Source organism: Kogia breviceps, chromosome 11 (assembly GCF_026419965.1).
Source record: "Kogia breviceps isolate mKogBre1 chromosome 11, mKogBre1 haplotype 1, whole genome shotgun sequence".
NCBI lineage: Eukaryota > Metazoa > Chordata > Mammalia > Artiodactyla > Physeteridae > Kogia > Kogia breviceps.
The window spans coordinates 103,275,310-103,296,834 of NC_081320.1; the positions used below are offsets into that span (position 1 = coordinate 103,275,310).

At 37.9% G+C, this 21,525-nt stretch overlaps 1 protein-coding gene across 1 annotated transcript in view; it reads left to right on the forward strand.

The window, feature by feature from the left end:
• The window catches only part of SH3YL1 (SH3 and SYLF domain containing 1), a 46,075-nt gene extending 29,208 nt beyond the window's left edge, over positions 1-16,867 (forward strand). The window contains exons 8-11 of the mRNA XM_059078910.2: positions 1,213-1,381; positions 1,998-2,076; positions 10,903-10,959; positions 15,799-16,867. Coding sequence (XP_058934893.1) covers positions 1,213-1,381; positions 1,998-2,076; positions 10,903-10,959; positions 15,799-15,989 — 496 coding nt within the window. The 3' untranslated portion in view covers positions 15,990-16,867. The remainder of the gene's footprint in view (positions 1-1,212; positions 1,382-1,997; positions 2,077-10,902; positions 10,960-15,798) is intronic.
• The last annotated feature ends 4,658 nt before the right edge of the window (positions 16,868-21,525 follow it).

Genomic DNA, 21,525 nt, shown 5'->3' on the forward strand with positions numbered 1-21,525 from the left:
TGAGAGAGGCAAGGAAGCTGCAGAGGAAAAGTGTGAAGCTAGCAGAGGGTGACTCATGAGGCTGAAGGGAAGCCGCCATCTCCATAACATCAAAGTGCAGGTTCCTCATGAGAGGTTTCCTATTGTTAGGCTCAGCCTTTGTCTTTCTTCCATAAGATAGAGACCAATTTTGATTAAAAAAATACAAGATTTGGAAGTACCCTAACAGGCGACGAGGAACTTCCACTTTAACCTGACATCTGGCTAATTTTTCCCAAAACAGCTCTTCTGTATTTCCACAAAAATATGTCTAATTGACCAGAAAAAGATAAAAAGCTAAGACTGAGAGGGCTCATTCTGGCAGGAATCCCACAAATAGTGACCCTGACAGGGCTGCCCCCGCTGGTGGTGTACACGCGTCTGCCGCTTACAGCGGACTTGAGAGAAGTTGAGTACCAAGTCTGTGGTGCCCGTTGACCCAGAATCCCACAGCCCATGCAGAGACGTTCAGTGCAGACCAACAACCAGAAAATAGGAGGAATGGGGGGAAAGTAAGGTTCACAGAACTCTCCATCTTGTAAAGTCAAGAGAAATGTTTTTACTTCTGGTTTTATTAATTTGAGAAATTTAAGTTAAGAATGCTTGTAGAAATTTGTGATTCTAGGCCTTTGGAAGATTTTCCAACTAAAGTTCACCTAAATCCTGGATAAACTAAAACAAATCTACCTCTTAATCAGTTGCAGGGCTTCTAAACATGTAAGGCAAATCCTTACATAATTCTGATACAAATAAACATTTTAAGGAAACTATATGTTAGCACCATTTTTATAAGAAACTTAAAAAGTAAAAGCCTATAAAGATGTATAGGTATGTGATTGTTATTATATGTGTATAAGTGTTTATATAAATATATGTTGATGCATTTGTATATAAATGCTCTCTATATATGTTTTTATGTATAAATGTTTGTATATATGATGTGCTTTTATATTATTGGGAAAAGCATATAAGTATCAGACCATTTATGGTGATTGCCTCTAGAGGTGAGCTTGGAGAGGTGAATTTAGAGGCTTTAACATGGGTTATGGCTTGTAGTTAGTGTTTGAAAAGTAGTATCTGTGAAGTGCTATATGTGAGGAAATCACACACACATACACAGGTGTGTGTCCTACATTTAACTCTAGAAAAGATCTATGTCTGCAAAAGAAATGTTCTTAATATATTTCTTATTAGATTTTATTGTCAAGACATTCGAGCTTATGACATTTTATTTGGAGATATACCACGGCCTGCTGAAGCAGAAGATCTTTATGAAATTCTCAATTCTTTCACTGAAAAGTATCAAAACGAAGGACAACGAATCAATGCAAGAAAAGCAGCACGGGAGAAGAAGAAGGGTTCTGTAATGCTCGGTGTTTATAGTTTTCTTAGTAGCCACAGAAAATGTCTTTATATAGAACATTCTATCCTTGATATCAGGTTTCTAATAACCTACTACAATTCCCTTGTAATTTCATTAGCATAAAGTTCTTGTGAAAATGTCATAAAACCTTGACAGTCATCTATGCAAATTTCAGGAAGAAACATGGTTTTCCATGATTGCACTTCTGCAAGGATAGAACTTTATAATATTAATTAATAATACTAATAACTGCTGCTAGCCCGGGGCCTTGACGTGCAGAGGGTTTTGTGCGCTTCGCTCATCTAGTTGCGCACCTTTCGGAGCCGCGGGGCCCTTTGCGGGTCCATCACTCAGCGCATCGCTTTGCTCCGCCGAGGTGTCAAAGGTGCCGGGATGAGGGAAGCTTCCGGTTATAGAAGCGCGCTCCCTGCCGTCACCCGTATGTTGTCCAGTTCAACCAGATGTGGCCCAGAGCAGTACACGTGCTCTGTTAATGAGTGCATAGGATTACGTTTGCTGTGTACACCCATTGGGGAGTGGGGGGGGGAGCCTTATACGCTCCTAAGTAAAAACAGAGTTTTAAAATCACATGCATTTTTTGTTGTTGTTCTTCCAGGCTAAAGAATTGCCTTCAAAACCATTGTCAAGACCACAGCAATCGTCTGCACAAGTACAGCTGAATTCTGGCTCTCGAAGTAAATATTTGTGTTGCAGTTCAAATACATTTATAATTAAGTAATCGTGAAATATTATTAAGAAATCAAGTTACATTTAGTGATAGATCTAAAGTCATTACTTTAGCGTCAAATAGAAGAGCTAATGAGTATTAAAGAGAGAAAAACGAATGCTCGGCTTCTTCTAAACACACAAGGCAAACTCTCATTCCTGTTATTTGTGAAAATGTCTATTCTCGTTCAGAAAATGCTTTTTCCTATTAACAAAGTGATTTATCTTTAAAGTTTTTCTTTTTTTGTCATTCTTCCAAAGACTATTATCTTGCTGATTTGAAATGGAAACAAAATAAGCCTATTTTTCTCATATACACGTAGATTTATATTTCTGAATATTAATTTGACCATACATTCTTGGGAGCTCAGGGTTTCATAAGGTGGTTTTAAAGTAGGATAAATTCGTAAAGCACCAGGTCTTTGGCCTTTACACCTCTTTCCATCACTCATTTTTATGACAGTCACTCTTGGAATTCTGCTTTTCATGTATAGAGGTTACCAGTAAATAGCAATAGATTAAAGTAGGCAATGTTTCATGTAATAATTAACTGTTCTGCAAGTGGCTTTGGACTGTGGCTTTTGAGAGCACAGTGATGAATCTAACTTATCTCCTGCCTTTAAAGAACTTTCCTTCTAGGAGCAGAGATAGCACAGGTGGAAAAGTAACTGCAATTACTGGAAGGAAGTACAGTTGACCCTTGAATAATGCAGAGGTTAGGGACACCAACCCCTCATGCAGTCAAAAATCCATATATAACTTCTGACTTCCCCCAAATAGCCCATTACTGACTGGAAGCCTTACGAGAACATAAACAGTTGATTGACACGTATTTTGTATGTTATATATATTACATACTATATTCTTATATAAAGTAAGCTGGAAAAAATATGAAGAAAATCATAAGGAAAATAAAATACATTGATCGTACTGTACTGTATTTATTTATACCATAAGTTTACAAGATGAATTGTCAGTACGTACATCAATATTGTCTTATATGACACAAAAAACTGTAAATGTTATATGTATTACTAACACTAGACATAAAAAATGAAAAGATAATGGAAAAAGAAATTCGTATTTACAGGTATAATGATTCACGCAGTGATAAAAAAAGCAGCAATATGACTGCTTCACAGTAGCCTAGCCTATACACTAATGAATGAAAAGTTATGAAATTTTTATGGCACACAGTTTTACAGCCATATTGATAATACGGTATTAGAAACATTGTTACATTTTTTAAAAACCACTTACATGTGATGAAGACTGATAGTTTCTCCAATTATGAGGGGGGGGGGCATATGGTACAGCAATGTAATTCTTTGAAAGCCAAGTTATAAAACAGTAAGAAAACTAACACATTATTAATTTTGTATTAAATATGACTCACCTTATGCCTATATGAGGACAGGCTATCCACTTCTATACAAGTCTTGCCCGTGATGTCCCACACGATGACCACTTAGGCGATGGTGGTGGTAACACCAAGACGTCCCATACAATTACTAGATTTTCACATGAAGACATTCACACATACACCACAGAAAAGTTTATTAACTGAACAGCATGCTGATTATTTAGTATTCATTAAGTGGAGGTGGATCATCATAAAGGTCTTCGTCCTCCTCATCCTCACGCTAAGCAGGAGGAGGAGGAGGAGGGGGAGGAGGAGGGGGGGGGAGGAGGAGGATGGGGAGGAGGAGGAGGAGGAGGGGGGCTCGTCTCGGGGTGGCGGAGGTGGAGGAGGGGCCGGGGGAGGGGGAGGCAGGAGAGGCGGGCACACTCAGTGTAACTCGATGGAAATACATCGTAATTTCTGTCTGACTTTTTGCTTTTTCGTTTCTCTAAAAATGTGTCTATAGGATCCCAGTCCTCCTTCCACTGTTTGCTTTAGTTTCAGTGCCCGTATCGTACAAGTTAAAAGCAGTCTTGAATAATCAGAACCCTCTTCCGGATTGTCTGATGTCAGTTTGTTTCTGGCACTGCTTCTACGTCTTCTTCCTCATCGTCTGGCACTGGTTCAGAAGCTCTCGTCTCCATCTAGTCATCTTTTGTTAATTCCTCCGGTGTGGTGTCTATTCGCTTTTGAAATTCTCCAAGATCAGTATCTTGAAACCCTTCACAGCAACCCCCGGCCCCCATCTATTTTGCCATATCTGCAGTCTATTTCATGATTTCCTAGATTGGCTCTGTTGTAAATCCTCTGAAGTCATTCACGACATCTGGAACAGTTTTCTCCAGCAGTTTATTGTTTCAGGCTTGATGGCTTTCATGACTATATGCTAGAAGAAATAGCATCTTCAGTGGCGTAATCCTTCCAGACTTTCATAATGTTCTCTCCATAGGCGTTTTCTTCCATAGCATCGACAGTTCTTTCCGTAGAGTACCATGTGTGATGAGAGCCTTTAAAGGTCTTGATGATCCCCTGATCTAGAGGCTGGAAATAGAGATGTTGTGTTTGAGGCCAAGTACACAACTTGGTGGTCTACTCGTGGAGTTGAACTCACGGGGTTCTGGGAGGCCAGGGGCATTGTCCAACATCAAAAGAGCTTTAAAAGGCAGTCCCTTCCTGGCAAGGTACTTCCGGATTTCAGGGACCAATCCAGAAAAAGCATTCTCATGATCCAGGCCTTCTTTCTGTACAACCAAAAGATGGGCAGCTTGCGTTTGTCTTTTCCCTTCTAGGTTTGAGGGTTAGCAGTTCTATAGATGAGGGCGGTCCTGATCATAAAGTCCACTGCCTATGCGCAGAAGAGCAGAGTCGGTCTGTCCCTCCTGCCTTAAATCCGGATGCTTGCTTCTCTTCCTTACTAATAAATGTCCTTGGTTGCATTTTCCTTTCCCAGAATAGGGTAGTTTCATCTGCATTAAAAACCTGTTCAGGCAAATGTCCAATCTCCTCAGTGATTTTCTTAATGGCATCTGGGAACTTGTCTGCTGCCTCTTGGTCAGCAGAAGATGCTTCTCCTGTTATCATGACAGTATTTAAGCAGATAATTTACTAAAATTATCAAGCCAGCCTTTGCTGGTATTTAATTCTCCAGCTTTAGATCCTTCACCTTCTTTTCGCTTTAAGCGCTCATATAATGACTTTGCTTTTTCTCGAATCATATTAGAGTCAATAGCAATCCTGCAACCACATAAAAACTGCATTTTTAATGCAAGATAAAAAGGTATTTCACAGAAGATGCAAGGTTTATGTGCCTGTCGGTGTAGCTGCAGCAACAGCTTCATGAATTTCCTTTTCTTTAAAAAAAATTTTTTTTTTTGATGTGGACCATTTTTAAAGTCTTTATTGAATTTGTTACAATATTGCTTCTGCTTTATGTTTTGTTTTTTTGGCCACGAGGCATGTGAGATCTTAGCTTCCCAACCAGGGATCCAACCCGCAACCCCTGCATTGGATGGTGAAGTCTTAACCACTGGACCGCCAGGGAAGTCCCTCCTTTTCATTTTTCACAGCGGTTCTTACCCTGAGTTTATTTCTGTTGGAACAGTTTGGGGCCGCAGCTGCAGACCTCGGTTCACAGTGTGCATCGAGGAGTTCAGCTTTTGCTTGTAATGACTTTTCTCTGCTTCTTGGAAGCACTTCCAGGACCACTAGTGGCACTTTGTGTGGGTCCTATGGTGGTGTTCGAGGTTTACGGTATCATACTAAATACATAGAAAGATATACCAGAACCCTGAAAGGGAGCTTATTACAGTGACACACAGGTTACTGGACAGATTGTACCTCATGTGGAGTTGGTTACTTGCAACACTCAGCTCACCTTAGCGCTACAGCAGCAGGAGGTGGCTACAGAATTATTATAGTAGTGCAGTATGTACATTTATGTATGTACAAGAAGCATGTTCATTTATGCAGTTATGATTTAATACTTCAGCTCTACGTTTGTTTACATTTCTCTCCACTGCAAATAGTGCCATGTGTGGTCTGTAAGTGTGTGTGTGTGTGCATAAGTTTTGATAAATTTTAACTTTTAGTAAAAGATTTAGGTATGTTTTATCATAGCAAATGATAAAATAGACTAGTATCTACATAAATTCCATGCATTCATGACACACCTAACTTTTTCTTAATTCTTTTGATATTTCTAGGTTGTGCATTTCATCTGTGAGTTTTTTCAAATTGTGGCAAATCTCAGACAAATTTTCCAATGTATTTATCGGAAAAAACACACGTATAAGAGGACCCACACAGTCCAAACCCATGTTATTCAAGGGTCAACACTATATAAGTTCTGGGAGGGGGACTGTAAGTGTCAAAGTGCTGCCGAGGGCACGAAGCCTATTCGGCCCCTTCCCCTCCATGTTCTGTATCCATTTGCCCAGTTTTCATGCCCAGGCAAGAACTGGGCATGAAACACGACTCATAGCCCTTATATCGATTCCTGGCTGTGCCTTTAGCTTAAATTCACCCCTTCCAGGAAGACCCTCAGGAACTAGACCTATTCTTCGTTATTACCCCCGCCCCGGCCCTAACAGCTTACTCTGCACCCCCTTCTCTTGGGGCGCTGCTTTCTTCTTCCTGATGGGATAGTCTATTTTTCATTCATGTTGTGGTGATTAATTTGTTTACACTCTGATTTTCAGTAGCAAGATGTGAGCATTGAATCTATTTTTATTGGTGTTTTAGATCTGAGTGACTACATAAAATTTGACCCGTGTGTATACTTTAAAATACATAGTGTTTCTAAAAGTTCCTTGCAAAGAGAATAGGCATCTGGATCATGCTTACATAAAAATCCTCTTAGTCCTCAATATCAATTCCTTGTCAGTGTAGATTAAAAAGCCACTTACCTTATCTCAAGAAACTCCTCTCACCTAACAATGAAAAAAATCTTGGAAGATTTGTTTCTCTTGCATATTCTTCCTGAGCATGTATTTTAAAATCTCACCATCATCTTTGGTCACTGGATCCCCTACCCTAGCCAGCCTTGGCTTGTCTGTTTCCCACAGTGACCTCGTGTCTTCTGACCTGTCGATCTGTGTCGGCAGGGGCCGCTCTCCCTATGTTTCGCAGTGTCCTTGCCAGCTCACCTCCTTGCCTGTGCACGTTTCTGCAAACTCAGCTCTATTCACCATATGTCCTTGTGAATACTCTCCTTCTCCCTTGACTTGTTCAGCTTCATTGTTTGTTGCTCGATTCCTGTTTTTTTCACACGCGCATCACCTTTTCTCATGCCTCGTATCATCCCCAGTTGCGAACACCCATCTTTTATTCAAGAAAAGGAAAATTTTAAACTGGTATCTATTTTCAACCTTTTTATTTTAAACCTGACCTATTCCTAAGTTATTTATTAAAAAATGAAATCTTAATTTTTAATTTTTTATATATCCTCACATATATAATTTTATATAAGTACATACGTGGTTCATAAATACGGTTTTTGAAAGCATTTTTTTCTTTTTCTTTTAGGAGTCATTCCCTTTTTCCCATTTCTCCTCTGTCTTAACTTGCATGGCACCCTCTTCCACACTCATCCCAGCACACCCATGTGAACTACAGGAGTGATATTTTTCTTCATGTTTCTATACTTATACACGTGGGCATATGTGCACACACATAGATACGCATGGGCAGAATATTTTGCTGTTGTCTCACAAGAATGCTGTCGTATTATTTCTGCTTCACTGTAGCTTGTTTGTTTGTGGGTTTTATTTGTTCCTTTTGCTCAACAATACCTCATGGAAATCCCTGAATCAACTGATACAACTCTAATTAATTCTTTTTAAAGGCTATTTAATATTCCATCGTGTAGATGTACATATTTTATTCAGCGACTCTCTTACTGATAGATATTAACTTTCAGGTTTTTTTCCCATGCTGAGCAATGCCACAATTAGTATCTTTTAAAGTTAAGTTGTCTACAACATTGGCACTTTTTAAAAGATAATTACCAGGAACGGACATGACAGGTCAAAGGATATATTTTTAAATTTTTAACAGATTTGGTAGGTTGCTTTTTAAAAGTTTTTACTACTGCAGAGTCTCATTAGCCGTTCCCCACCATATGCACCCCCATCATATGCACCCGCATCATACACCTACACTCCCTGCTGTGTACACGCCCCACCGTAATATTCCTCACCGTATTCACCCCTCGTCACTGTTAGTGTTGAAGTGCCTTGAAGTGTTTACCAGTGTGAGGCTTGGTTATAGCTCCTTGTTAATTGGATTGTTTTTGTCCCTATTAGTGATTTAAATATTTTTTCATACTATTGCTGGTGTTTGGAATTTAATCTTGTCTGAAAAGTCTCTATTTCATTGGTTAATTTTTTGCTATTGGAATATTTGTTGCATTTTCAACTTGTAGGAGTGCTTTGTATATTAAGGACTTTGTCATTTGGATGACAGGTTTTTTTTCTACATGTATCATTTGTCTGTTGATCTTATTTCTCATGTGTTTTACTATATGAAAGTTTAAATTTTTATGTAAAAATATATCTGTCACCTATTTTCATAGGTTTGTATTTTTTAGTCATGGTTGAGGGCTTCCCTCCTATACAAGATTGCACTCACTCATGGTATCTGAAATTTTCTTGCAGTGTTTTATTCTTGGAATTACTGGATACTTACTCTTCATATACTTCAAGATCATTTTACCAATACTCCCCTCGACCCCCAATATGCAATTCTAGTTGAAGTAATATTATGTACTTACATGAATTCTGTGATTTTTTGATATTAATTGCAATAACATTACATATATAAGCTAATAAATTTGGCATTTGTATGATAATCTTCCTATTTTATGCTTTCCATTTGTTGAGATATTATTTTATGTCTTTCCTAAGATTTCATAGTTTCTGTGCCTTTCTAGTTAAATTTATTCCTAAATACTTTGTGATTTTGGTTTGCTGTGTTGAATGGAATGTACTTTCGCATTTATATTTCAGAGTGCTTATTTTAATAGTTGAGAAAGTCTTAATTTGCATATATTTTGTCTTATATATGGTCACCAACCCCAAATCTCTTGTTTATAGTCAGTTGTTAAAAATAGATTCTCTGATATTTGTACCCTCTTCCCCACCTTGCCAATGCTTATTTCTGTATTGTTCTGTTCGTAAACTTCTGAGGCCACTGGCCTTCAAAGTGGTGTACCTCTATCCTTAGGGGGAACACAGAGACTGCGAAAGGGCACCTGGGCATAGGTAATTTAAGAGATACAGTTTACAGATGACCAGTTTCCACATGTGTTCTTTCTTAAAACCAGTCCAAGTGAGAACACGATGTGCAGGCTACCCTCTCTGTCTTCTGTCCTTTCACAGTAGTTTTTTTTTCACACTTGAATAAGAAAAGCAAACCCCAAACCATCTTAATCATACTACAATACATTGTTCCCAAAATGTAAGAACAATGATCCAGTTTGAAATGTGGATGTTAATGTTGGTATAGTTAGTTAAGTCTGATGAGCAGTAAATACTTTGTAGATTAGGTGATTTACTCTTTTGTTTGTTTTTTTGCTTTCAACGAAGCTAGAGAGACCTAATGGCACTGTTATCTGAATTTATAATAAGAATAGTAATTAACATTATCATTATATATTAATTATTTTTAAAGTCACATAGCTATTATCACCAAAATAAAAAATTATAATAGTAATAGTTTATTATTTCATAAGTAATATTTTATTATTGCTATTGTTTTGATGATAGATCACAATGAGATTTTTTTTTAACCTCTGTCTTAGAAGGGACATAAAAAATTCTGTTACATTCCTATAAAATATCTTTCTTGCCCTCTCTAGTTTTTATAACAACCAGCTTTCTTAACACCTGTATCTTTAAAAAAAGAACACTGAAATACAATTTTATGTTGAAACTATGTCATTCCAGAAATAATAGTCATCCTGTGTATATGAACTAATTTTTAAAAGTCTTGTCCACTTATTGAGATGCATTTCAAATAACCTTTTACTTTCCTGTTTAGTAAATTAACAAATTCATACTATATTAAAAGTTTTGATCAATGTGTGCTAATAATGATTATGATAACTCAATCTATAAGAAATTATTTAATAGATGATCGTGTTACATAAAATAAAATTTTAAAAGTAAATTTATGTACAAATTTTTGTTGTAGAAACATATAAAGTACAATATTAATACATTGCTAAAAAAATCTTTGGGACAAATTAAATGAAAATATGATTTGAAGGTTAAAAATTAAAAACATCTTCTTGATTTTCTTTAATGAATGCTGATGGGTTCAGATCACTATCATATTTAGATCCTTTTATCCAAAAAGGGAGTGATATGAATGTTTAAGTAATTGATATTGAAATATGCTAAAAAGTACACCCTTAAGCTTACAGTTGACAATTTTAGGTATCAATTTAAAAACATACAAGTGAATACTTGCTGTTTAAAAATTACTTTAGATGGTAAGCAAGCAAGCATGTCTGAAAGTCACGGCTTGGGGATTTGACAGATTTTCTTATTCGGGTATTTTCTGGGAAAAGAGTGTCTGTGTTTTTCATGAATGTGTAATTGCAAGGCCATGAGTTGTAGTTTATGTGCGTCTGGTCATACGGATATCAGACATTTACTATCTGCCTTACGTTTGGTCTATTTTCAGGTAGAAAATAGGAATACCTGAGTAATATTCAGGTATTCCTCTTGATCTAAAGATGATAAGATATAATGATATTTCTATCAGTTAGAGTGATTTAAAATATTTGCTTGACAGGAACAAGCTTTGACATTCTTGGGTATTTTATATACTATATACTAATAAGTTTTCTAAATGTTCTCCCTCTTTTATTTATCTCTTTACTTTTTTTCAGGTAACAGAAATGAATATAATCTCTATCCTGAACTTTCCAGCTACCGTGAGAGAGTTGGTAAATAAAAATATCTCTATTTTAAAAATGATTCATAACCGTCTTATAATCACAAACTTCCTAATTAATCTGGCAGGTTGTGAAAATATCTGGGAAGTTGCTTAGCACCGCTTCTTTGATTTACGGAATATCCACATTATCTTGAGAAGCACTTCATTTAAAACATGCTCTGCACAGTTAGAACGATTAAACTTGATAAGGTCAACAGACAGGCTGGACTTGCTTGGGGAAGGGGGCCCATTGGGACCTGAGGGATAAGGGACATTAGCTACAATTGAGCAGAGGCTGTGGTCCACCGCTCCCCCCCCCAATGTGGATACCCCCCAAGAAGGCCTTGGCAAAGTGACTCTGGGAAGTAGGGTTCGTTTTCTCAGATTTCTCTAAAGTCTGTACCTGTAGTATAGATGCCTAATAAATATTAGAAATATATCTTAAAAAGCAATAAGGGAAAATGTCTAATAATAAGAAACAAACCCTAACTGGGCTCTGGAGACAGAGGCTCCGACTTACAGCCAATACTCTCATTCACTGGCTGTGTGATCCAAACACAATGTTACTTCCCATGGTTGGGTGCTTGGTTGGGTTTTGCTTTTTATATTTGAGGGTGGGACAAGTTAAATGGTATAAACAGTACATAATAAGTTAATATAAATATTAATTTATTTTAGTTCTTAAAATAGAAGAGATTTTGAAGAAGAAAATGTAAGGAAAGATTTAAAGTCTATTTAAAAAATAAATCTTACTTTACATTATGTGTGAAACGGTTAAATTCTTACCAAGGACTTCCTTACAGCTGGTCTGTCAGCCTTGCAGGGAAAAGTCACAACCCACAGTCCTGAGGCTCGAGTTGAAAACCCATTGGAGCGGGACATCTGGCTCCGCACAGCCGGTCCCATGCCCACAGACGAGCTGCAGTTTTGCACAGGCGTAATGAGAGTTCTCCAGGTTGTACGTACTTTTGCTTTGTACCCTTTGGAAGCTCCAAACCACCTCGTCATCTGGCCTCGCAGTGAAACAAGCCCTGAGCATCCACAGCCCTGTTTACTGGGGTTTTTTGTAACTGAAGGTCTGTACCTCCTCGGTCAGCCTCCATCATCCTCTTCTCATCCACCCTACGACTGTCAGTGACACTTCGGGCACAGTGGCCAGCTCTCGACTGTGGGGCTGTACGGTGCTGTGCGGGTTTTAGCAGTACCCATGGACTAAGCCCACTCGAAGCCAGTCGTACCCCCTCCCCAGGTGTGACAACCACAAATGCCCCAGGCTTTGCCTTTTGAGAACCGCTGGTCTGGGGGCGTCGCCTGGTAGCCTAATCCGGCTCACTCGCCATTGACCCTCACACTCCTACAGAGGACGTGGTCACCAAAGTTGTAGACGCCACACGTAGCCTGGAGGGACGTGGGTGCTAGGATCAAGTCAGCCACCCAGCTCATCACTGCAGCAAATGTGAAACAAAACCAAAGCTGTGTTCTCTTATTTCTGGTTGCTTCTTGAAGGGGACCTTCCAAAGGCCGAGATTCTTCTTCTGAGTCATGTCTTGGGCCAGATGTGTTGGCTACATATGGGTTACATTACGCAGGCTCCGCTGAGAAGTAAAATAGCAGCATCCCGTGGACGCAGACTTGCTAATTATGAGCCTCAGAGCAGCTGCCAATCACCAAAGCTGATTGTAATCTGTTTCCTGTTGAGCGTAGCCCTGATTTGGGAGAGAAAAATAACCTCTATTTGAAGTAAACTTGAATATTTTGATGAAAATGGTCAGTTGCTTCAGAGATCCTGCAGATTTTTTTGAGTGCAGGAGTGTGAAACTTGAAGGCATGTATTGCCCCGAAGGAAGGCATCTGTGAACACTGGCTGCTATGGTGACCCAGTGGGCTTTGCGTCCGTGGTTTCCGGGGTGGTCTCCCTCCCTGGAAGAACGTATCTCCTTGGCTCACCTTTTCTGATGAAGTATTTTGTGGGCATTAAACTTCTCCTTATGGAAATTATCACAAATATTTACAGTAAAGAGGAACTTTAAGTCATTTTGAGCCTATTGAAGAACAGGCTAGCACAGCGCGTGGCACTGAGTGGCCTGTGAACTGGTCCCTCCCGGGAGCACCTGGCCTGACTCGGGCTGGCTCACTCCTTGGTTTCCATGTGAATGAACTTTGCCAACCACCCCTCACCTCCCGACTCTCCTACACTCCTCCCAGGAGGTAGAGGGACTTGCCTGGCTGGTGAGTTGGGTGAGGAATTTGGCACACCTCTGTCTGCCTGTCTGAGCCACATTCTTCACCAGCTCTACCAGCCATGCCGCCTCCCTCTCTGCCTCACCTCTGTTGGAAACCGGGTGGGAAGAGGAGCGTTTGACTGTTGGCCTCTTCGAGCCCAGCAGCACCACCTTGTCCTCTGCTGCAACTCCGAACCATCTGCTTTGCCCTTATACCATCTTTCCCATTGTCTTATTTGGAAACCGCAATTCAGAGGCAGTGCCAACCCCTGGTCGGGGGGCAGGGACTGAACCAAGTCTGTGATCCCCTCTGTCTTTTCCTTCGGTCATAATATCGTTCTTCCTCAAATTTATTCATCACAAAATATATTTCTAAAACTGCTAAAAAAAATTCAGTTATCATTGATTACCAGGGGTCCTCAGCATCGGATATTCTTATTATTTGTACAGTCTGGATAACTCAGTGATGCAGGAAAATATACTCGTTCTCCTTGAAAGTCTGCCTAACAAAAGTAAAATGCACTGATGAATCGAAGTTCAGTCTGTTGAATGCAATTTAAGACTCATACGGTTGCTGAGGACCCTGGGGTACAATCTCAATAGTGAGTAAGATTGCCTGGAGACAGACTTGCAAGATGCAAATCTCATCCCCTTGGGCAGATCACTGAACATCTGCAAGTCTCAGGTTCATATTCTGTGAAGTGGGGATGCGGGAGCTGCCTCCTAGGAAGTGAGGAACGAGGGTGCACTGCCCGGCTCAAGGAACAGGGGCTGCTCTTATTATAGCCCCGCTGAATGACACCTGTTATCGTGGTGATCACCACTCCTACGCATCTTTGATTGTGTAATTAGCGCTACAAATGTGTACATGTATGGCAGCTAAGATGGCTATGGCTGCCAGAACATTCCCTGATATTCACAAGCAGACCTTTTTTATGTGCTGCTTTCTATTATCCGAAATGTCTGGGAGACAAGAGGGGGAGGAGGAGCTACTCGAGGGTTTTCATTAATTAAGTTCCGTTAATTGAGATTGAGCTTTATATATGGAGGTCATGAATGTAATTATTGATATAGGAAAATAGTTTTCAGAACGATTTTTTTCTTTAACATTAACTTACATTCTTCTGATCTAATCGCAATGAGGCATAGCATTTCTGCACGTCCCATCTCAATGTAGTATTATAGCTACTTTTCAAAGTACATCGTAATGACTGCTCATTCATATGTGTTAGTAGTCATTTAACTGGTTTTGATTTTATCCTGACTATATCAAAATTTTATTCTTTTGATGACACACTTAATTTTATTTCTTAACAGGTTAAAAGTAAGTACAGTATAAAATATAAAAATATACAGAACTTTTCTGTTTTGTAGAAAAAAACCGTACCAGTAATATCGCTAATATAATTATATTAGTTATTATTAAAGTTATTTCTTTAGGAGAGCTTAACTACATGGCACATGCTTTATTGAAAGAACTCTGGCACCATCTTGTGTGAGATACACATTCAGTGCTTCAGTGAATGTAGTTTAACTAGAGTGTTGACTATTTTCATTTCTTACTAATAGGCCAAGGTCACTTTATTTTTTCTTATTATAGTGTTATAGGCTCAAATAAGTAACTGGATTTAGAACTTGGTTATTTATATTTTCAGTACAACTGTACTGAGATGCATTTAACAAGCATCTAATTGCACAAAATTATGTGACACATGGAAATACCAAATTCCATGTAGCTGAGTACCCAGAAAGTATCTGTTTCTTTATATTTCTTATGATGCTACACAGTTTGTAATATTTAATGTCTTTTACTCATGTTACCCACTCAATTCTCAAGGTATTTTTTTCCCAATATGGGTTGAAGTTCTGGTTAAATGTATGTAGAACATGCTTCTTGATGTGCTAATTTGAATTTCATCTCTCTTTTGAGAGAAAGGATCAAGTAAGTACAGAAATGAAAACAGCCATAAAAGTCTGGGGAAAAGAAGTGTCTACTGATGAAACAGCAAATGCATCCGAGCCATAACCCTCATTATCAATGACCACAGAGCACGGTCTTTACGGATTTACTATTGCCACTTTGTTCATTGTTTTCTGGTTGTTTTGTGATTCCTTTGTTCCTATATTCCCCTCTTGCACTCATTCTTTGTGATTTGATACTTTTCTGTAGTGGTATGCTTAGATTCCTTTCTCTTCATCTTTTGTGTATCTACTGTAGATGATACAATCAAGAGCATAAATATCAGCTTTTATCTAATAGCTATAATTCATTGAAGCTACCATGACTATTCGATTAAAATTGGAAAAACAATAATATTATAGTTTAGTCAACATTTAAACAATTATAACCACAAATATTTGCTAAACACATATTTAAGTACATAGCAATATGCAGTTTGACTTGTGTGGATTTAGGAAATGTTATTACCAAATATTTGCTCTTTACAAAGAAGAAAAGTGTAAGTTTAATAAAGTGATGAGAATCACACAGACCATGTACGTGCTGTGAGTTCTGCTGGCCTCCGACATCAGAATACCAAGCCCTGAGTTGTTCATTTATATCTTGCCTACACATACTTCCAATTTTTCTAATAAAAATGTGAATAAATACTTTTTTCTTGTTTTAGGCAATTTGAACCAACCTATAGAAGTGACAGCGCTATATTCTTTTGAAGGACAACAGCCAGGAGATTTGAATTTTCAAGCTGGAGACAGAATCACAGTAATATCAAAAACAGATTCACATTTTGATTGGTGGGAAGGAAACCTTCGAGGTCAAACTGGCATTTTTCCAGCCAACTATGTTACCATGAATTAAAGTTTATATTATTTTCTTCTTTGAGAATTACAAAAAAATTACTACTACACTGGCAGGATTTACTATTCAGTTAAACAATGTTTAGTATAAGTTTAAAAACACTTCTGTTTGTTCCATAAACTTTTATCCAGTATATAAAAGATTTTGTTTATATATATAGATATATATATATATCTTTAAATACTTTCCACTGATTTTTATCACATATACTATTTAATAGTTTAATATCCTCCAATTTATATGGTCACATTTCTTTTGTGTTCATTTTCAAACATCACTAAACATTTGATTTGGCTAGTATATGATGACTTAATTTTATCTGGAGAATCTTAAGGATAGGGGCATGAATACCAATTTATATATTTGCAAAGTGACTACAAAAGAATAAATCAGGGCTTCCCTGGTGGCGCAGGGGTTGAGAGTCCGCCTGCGGATGCAGGGGACACGGGTTCGTGCCCCGGTCCGGGAAGATCCCACATGCCGTGGAGTGGCTGGGCCCGTGAGCCATGGCTGCTGAGCCTGTACTCCACAAAGGGGGAGGCCACAGCAGTGAGAGGCCCGCGTACCACCAAAAAAAAAAAAAAAAAAAAAAAAAAAAAAAAAAAACCAAGAATAAATCAGCTTAAATAGTGTATTAAGTAATACTTAGAGTTGTAGGTATTAACTAGAATATTAATCCTTAAAAATTATCTCTATACCGTCAAAAATTATATGTAAGAAACATGCTATGACAAAAATTCAACCACTATGCATTAAAAACAGATGACATCTGTTAACTTTCCTTCTTTATGAGGTTACGCTTGTTCATTGGTAGCAGTAGAATAAAGTTACGTTGATACGGTTCCTTTGTCCCTAAATAAATGTTTTTAAAATGCTAAGTTAATGTCTTGATTTTGTTTTTCTTATTTTCTTTTTGTAAAGTAACCAGAGGTCTGTGGTTGGTCTGCATGTTAAAACCCACCTCCATGACTATGCTACTGACCTCTTTTTTTCAGCTTTGTTAATATATAATTGGCAAATAAAGTTGTAAAATATTTAAAGGGTACAACATGATGCTTTGAAATACATATGCATTGTGAAAGGATCCCCACTTAGTTAATTACCACATCCATCATCTCACATGCTTACATTTTTGTGGGTGTGAGAACACTTAAGTTCTGCTCTCTCCGCAAATTTCAATTGTATGATGCAGTATCATCAACCATAGTCACCATGCTGTACTCTAGATCTCCAGAACATATTCCTCTTAGTTTGTTTTCTTTGACCAACATCTCCTAATCTCTCCCACCTCCTGACCCCTGGTAACCACCAATCAACTCTCTGTTTCTAGGAGTTTGGCTTTTTTAGCTTCCCATATGAGATCATACAGTATTTGTCTTTCTCTGACTGACTTATTTCACTTAGCATAATACCCTCAAGTTCCATCCATATTGTCGCAAATTCCAGGATTTTCTGCTTTTATTTATATACACCACATTTTCTTTGTCCATTCATCCGTTGATGGACACTTAGGGTTTTCTACATATAATAACATGCCATCTGCAAACAGATAACCTTACTTCTTCCTTTCCAATTTGTATGCTTTTCATTTCTTTTTCTTGCCTAATTGCTCTGGCTAGGGCTTCCAGTACTATGCTGAATAGAAGTGGTGGCAGTGGACATCCTGATCTTGGAGGGAAAGTTTTCACATTTTCACTGTTGAGTATGATGTTATCTGTGGGCTGGCCATATATGAGCATGTTGTTTAATATCCACATATATGTGAAGTTTCCAGTTTTCTTCTTATAGTAGATTTCTAGTTTCATATCACTGTGGTCAGAAAAGATGCTTGATGTGATTTCAACATTAAATTTATAAAGACCTGTTTTGTGCCTAACATAGGCTCTATCCTGGAGAATGTTCCATGTGCACTTGAGAAGAATGTGTATTCTGCTGCTATTGGTCTAACATGTTATTTAAAGACAATGTTTATTGATTTTCTGTCTGGATGATCTATCTTGGTGAAAATGGGGTATCAAAGTACCCCACTATTATTGTCTTGCTGTCTATTTCTGCTTTTAGGTCTATTAATATTTGCTTTATATATTTAGGTGCTCCTATGTTGGGCACATAAATAATTACAAATATCATTGCCTCTTGTTGAATTGACCACTTTATCAGTATATAATGACATTCTTTGTTCTTATGACAGTATTTGACTTAAAGTCTATTTTTTCTGATATAAGTATTGCTCCTCTGCTTTCTCTTGGTTTCCATTTATGTGGAATATCTTTTTCCATCCCTTCACTTTCAGTCTGCATGTGTCCTTAAAGCTGAAGTGAGTCTCTTGTATGCAGCATATAGTTGGATTTTTTTAAATCCATTCCAGTCTGTCTTTTGATTAGAGAATTTAGTCTATTTACACTTAAAGTAATAATTGATAGGTACGGATTTACTATTGCCACTTTGTTCATTGTTTTCTGGTTGTTTTGTGATTCCTTTGTTCCAATATTCCCCTCTTGCACTCATTCTTTGTGATTTGATACTTTTCTGTAGTGGTATGTTTAGATTCTTTTCTCTTCATCGTTTGTATATCTACTGTAGATTTTTGCTTTGTGGTTACCATGAGGGATTACATAATACATCTTACATTTATAACAGTCTGTTTTAGGTTGATAACAACTTAGCACACATATTAAAGCTCTGCATTTTTACTCTTCCCCCACCTCCATTTTGTTTTTAATGTTACAATTTATCACTTTTTCCTGTGTGTACATCAACAAGTTCTTATAGTTATGTTAATGCTTTGTTATTTAACCTTCACACTAGATTTATAAGTGATTTAACCACCACCATGATTACAACAGTAGAGAGTTCTGAATTTAACTCTAGCCCTAGACTGTTGTCACAGCTTCCAGTTTTGATTCCTTGCTTCCACACAGCAGCCAAACGATCCTTACACTCCAGATTTTTATCCTGCTTTGTGTTCTTATAGATTTACATTTTATACATACATGTGTTGACTTTTTTATAACATAATTCTTAAGACATGGAAAGAGAATGAAGACTCGTATTATCATCACCCAGCAAGAAATAAAACACTCTTCCCAATCTCCCTCCCTTTCTAACTCAAAGGTAATCATCATCCTGAATTAGCTGTTTATTAATTCCATATATTTCTTTACACTTTTATTACATATGTATGTGTCCCTAAGTGCTATGTGGTATTGTCTTGCATACTTGTAAGCTTACAAAATTTAAACTTTTAAACATAAAAATTATACAGTGAATGCACTCATTTGCAATGGGATTATCATAAATTATGATGTATACATTCAAGGAATTAAAAGACAGGGTGGAGAATTTCAGCAGAAAATTAACACTACAGGAGAGAAATGGAAAAAAATTGGAATTGAAAAATAGAATAAGGCTTCCCTGGTGGCGCAGTGGTTAAGACTCTGCCTGCCAGTGCAGGGGACATGGGTTCGAGCCCTGGTCTGGGAAGATCTCACATGCTGCAGAGCAACTAAGCCCATGTGCCACAACTACTGAGCCTGTGCTCTAGAGCCCACGAACCACAACTACTGAGCCCGTGTGCCACAGCTACTGAAGCCCGTGTGCCTAGAGCCCGTGCTCCACAACAAGAGAAGCCACTGCAATGAGAAGCCCGTGCACAGCAACAAGAGTAGCCCCTGCTCGCTGCTACTAGAGAAAGCCAGCATGCAGCAATGAAGACCCATAAATAAATAAATTAAATAAATAAATAGGTAAAATTAAAAAAATAATAATTTCTAAAAAGAAAAATAGAATAAACCAAGAACACAATAAGTGGATTTAACAGTTATTTAGACAAAGCAAAAAGAGAATCATTGAACTGAAGGTAGGTCTAAAGCATAGTGAGTTGAAAAAATTGAAACTACAGGAAAGACTTGTCTGCTCATTTTTCCACACTGATCGGATTACAAGACTTTATGGTTGTTTTTTTTTTGTTTTTTGTTTGTTTGTTTTTGCGGTACTCAGGCCTCTCACTGTTGTGGTCTCTCCCGTTGCAGAGCACAGGCTCCGGACGCGCAGGCGCAGCGGCCCTGGCTCACGGGCTCAGCCGCTCTGTGGCATGTGGGATCTTCCCGGACCGGGACACGAACCCGTGTCCCCTACATCGGCAGGCGGACTCTCAACCACTGCGCCACCAGGGAAGCCCTATGGTATTTTTTAAATGTAGCAAGTTAAGCAATTCTTCTCACTTTTTTTTTTTTTTTTGCAGGTTTTCCTGGCTGTTCTTTTTGTTTATTTTCATGTGTGAACTTAAGAATCAACTTAACCATCTCCAGAAAAAAGACTTACTATTTTTTCAGTGGGATTGTGTTAAATTATATTAATTATATATGTATATATATATATAAAACGTAAAGAAAATTGTCATCCTTATTATGTTCATTTGTCCAAAGCAAGGATAATGGATGTCTTTCTATTTGTCCAAGTCTAATGTTGTTTTTAGAAGTGTTTGAAAGTTCTCACATGATATTTGCATATTTCCTGTTAAGGTTACATCTTGGCACTTCATCATTTTTGTGGATATCTTAGTTTAGCATCTACCTACTTTAAATATCTCATCATCTCATTTGTTTATATGCCTCCCGATTCACCAAAGGTCCTTGAGGAGAAGACCAAGTCTTATTCAACTTTGTATTTTCAGTGCCCAGCAAAATGCTCTGTTACTGAATGAATTTCCCTTTCTCAACTGAGGAAAAAAAGAGAAGACTCAAGAAAATTAAACCGTTTGCCAAGGGTCACAGACTGTTAAAAAGAACTGGAACTTAAAATACACTCTTCTGAGTCTACAGAAACAGTCTATATTTAATGGAATTAAACAAAATCCTCCAACCATTATTCATATATCATATTTGTTTTACACTTAAGACTTCACTAGTAGTCAGCTTTTGTAAAAAAGATAATATTTTTTTCTCATCCAAGATGTTCATGAACATTTCTTCAATATTATCTACAATTTGGAAATTTTATAGAGGTTCAATTAGAATTAAAAATACTTAAAAAGAAAAAAAGCTGGAGGCCTAAACACTTTTTGAGTTTTGTCTTTTGTCATCTAGAGTATTTTCTGTACACTCTCTCTTCAATTTCAGTATTCTCATTTTCCTGCCTATTTAAGTATCTCGTTAATTTATGGTCACATTGAGTGGCCTGGGCTTTGAGACTCAACATCCTGTGCTGTCAGGGCTGCATTTACAAAAGACAGCAGTAAATTTTAACAACTACACACACACACACACACACACACACACACACACACACACACACACACACACCGAAGTGTTTCCAACATCACCAGGCCTCTTCTTTGTGAAGATGTGTCCCAGTGTGGTTTTACTTTACTGCTTCTAGGAAAGATAAAATGAGGCCATGGGGTTTCCTGAAAACACGTGTGACAGAGTAGCCAACTCAGTCAGACCAGAGAGAGACAACAGGCAGGAAACGTCGACAGCACAGCCCGCTGTCGGGCAGTTAGGGCGGCTGAGCCCAGAGCACTGGACACAGAAAG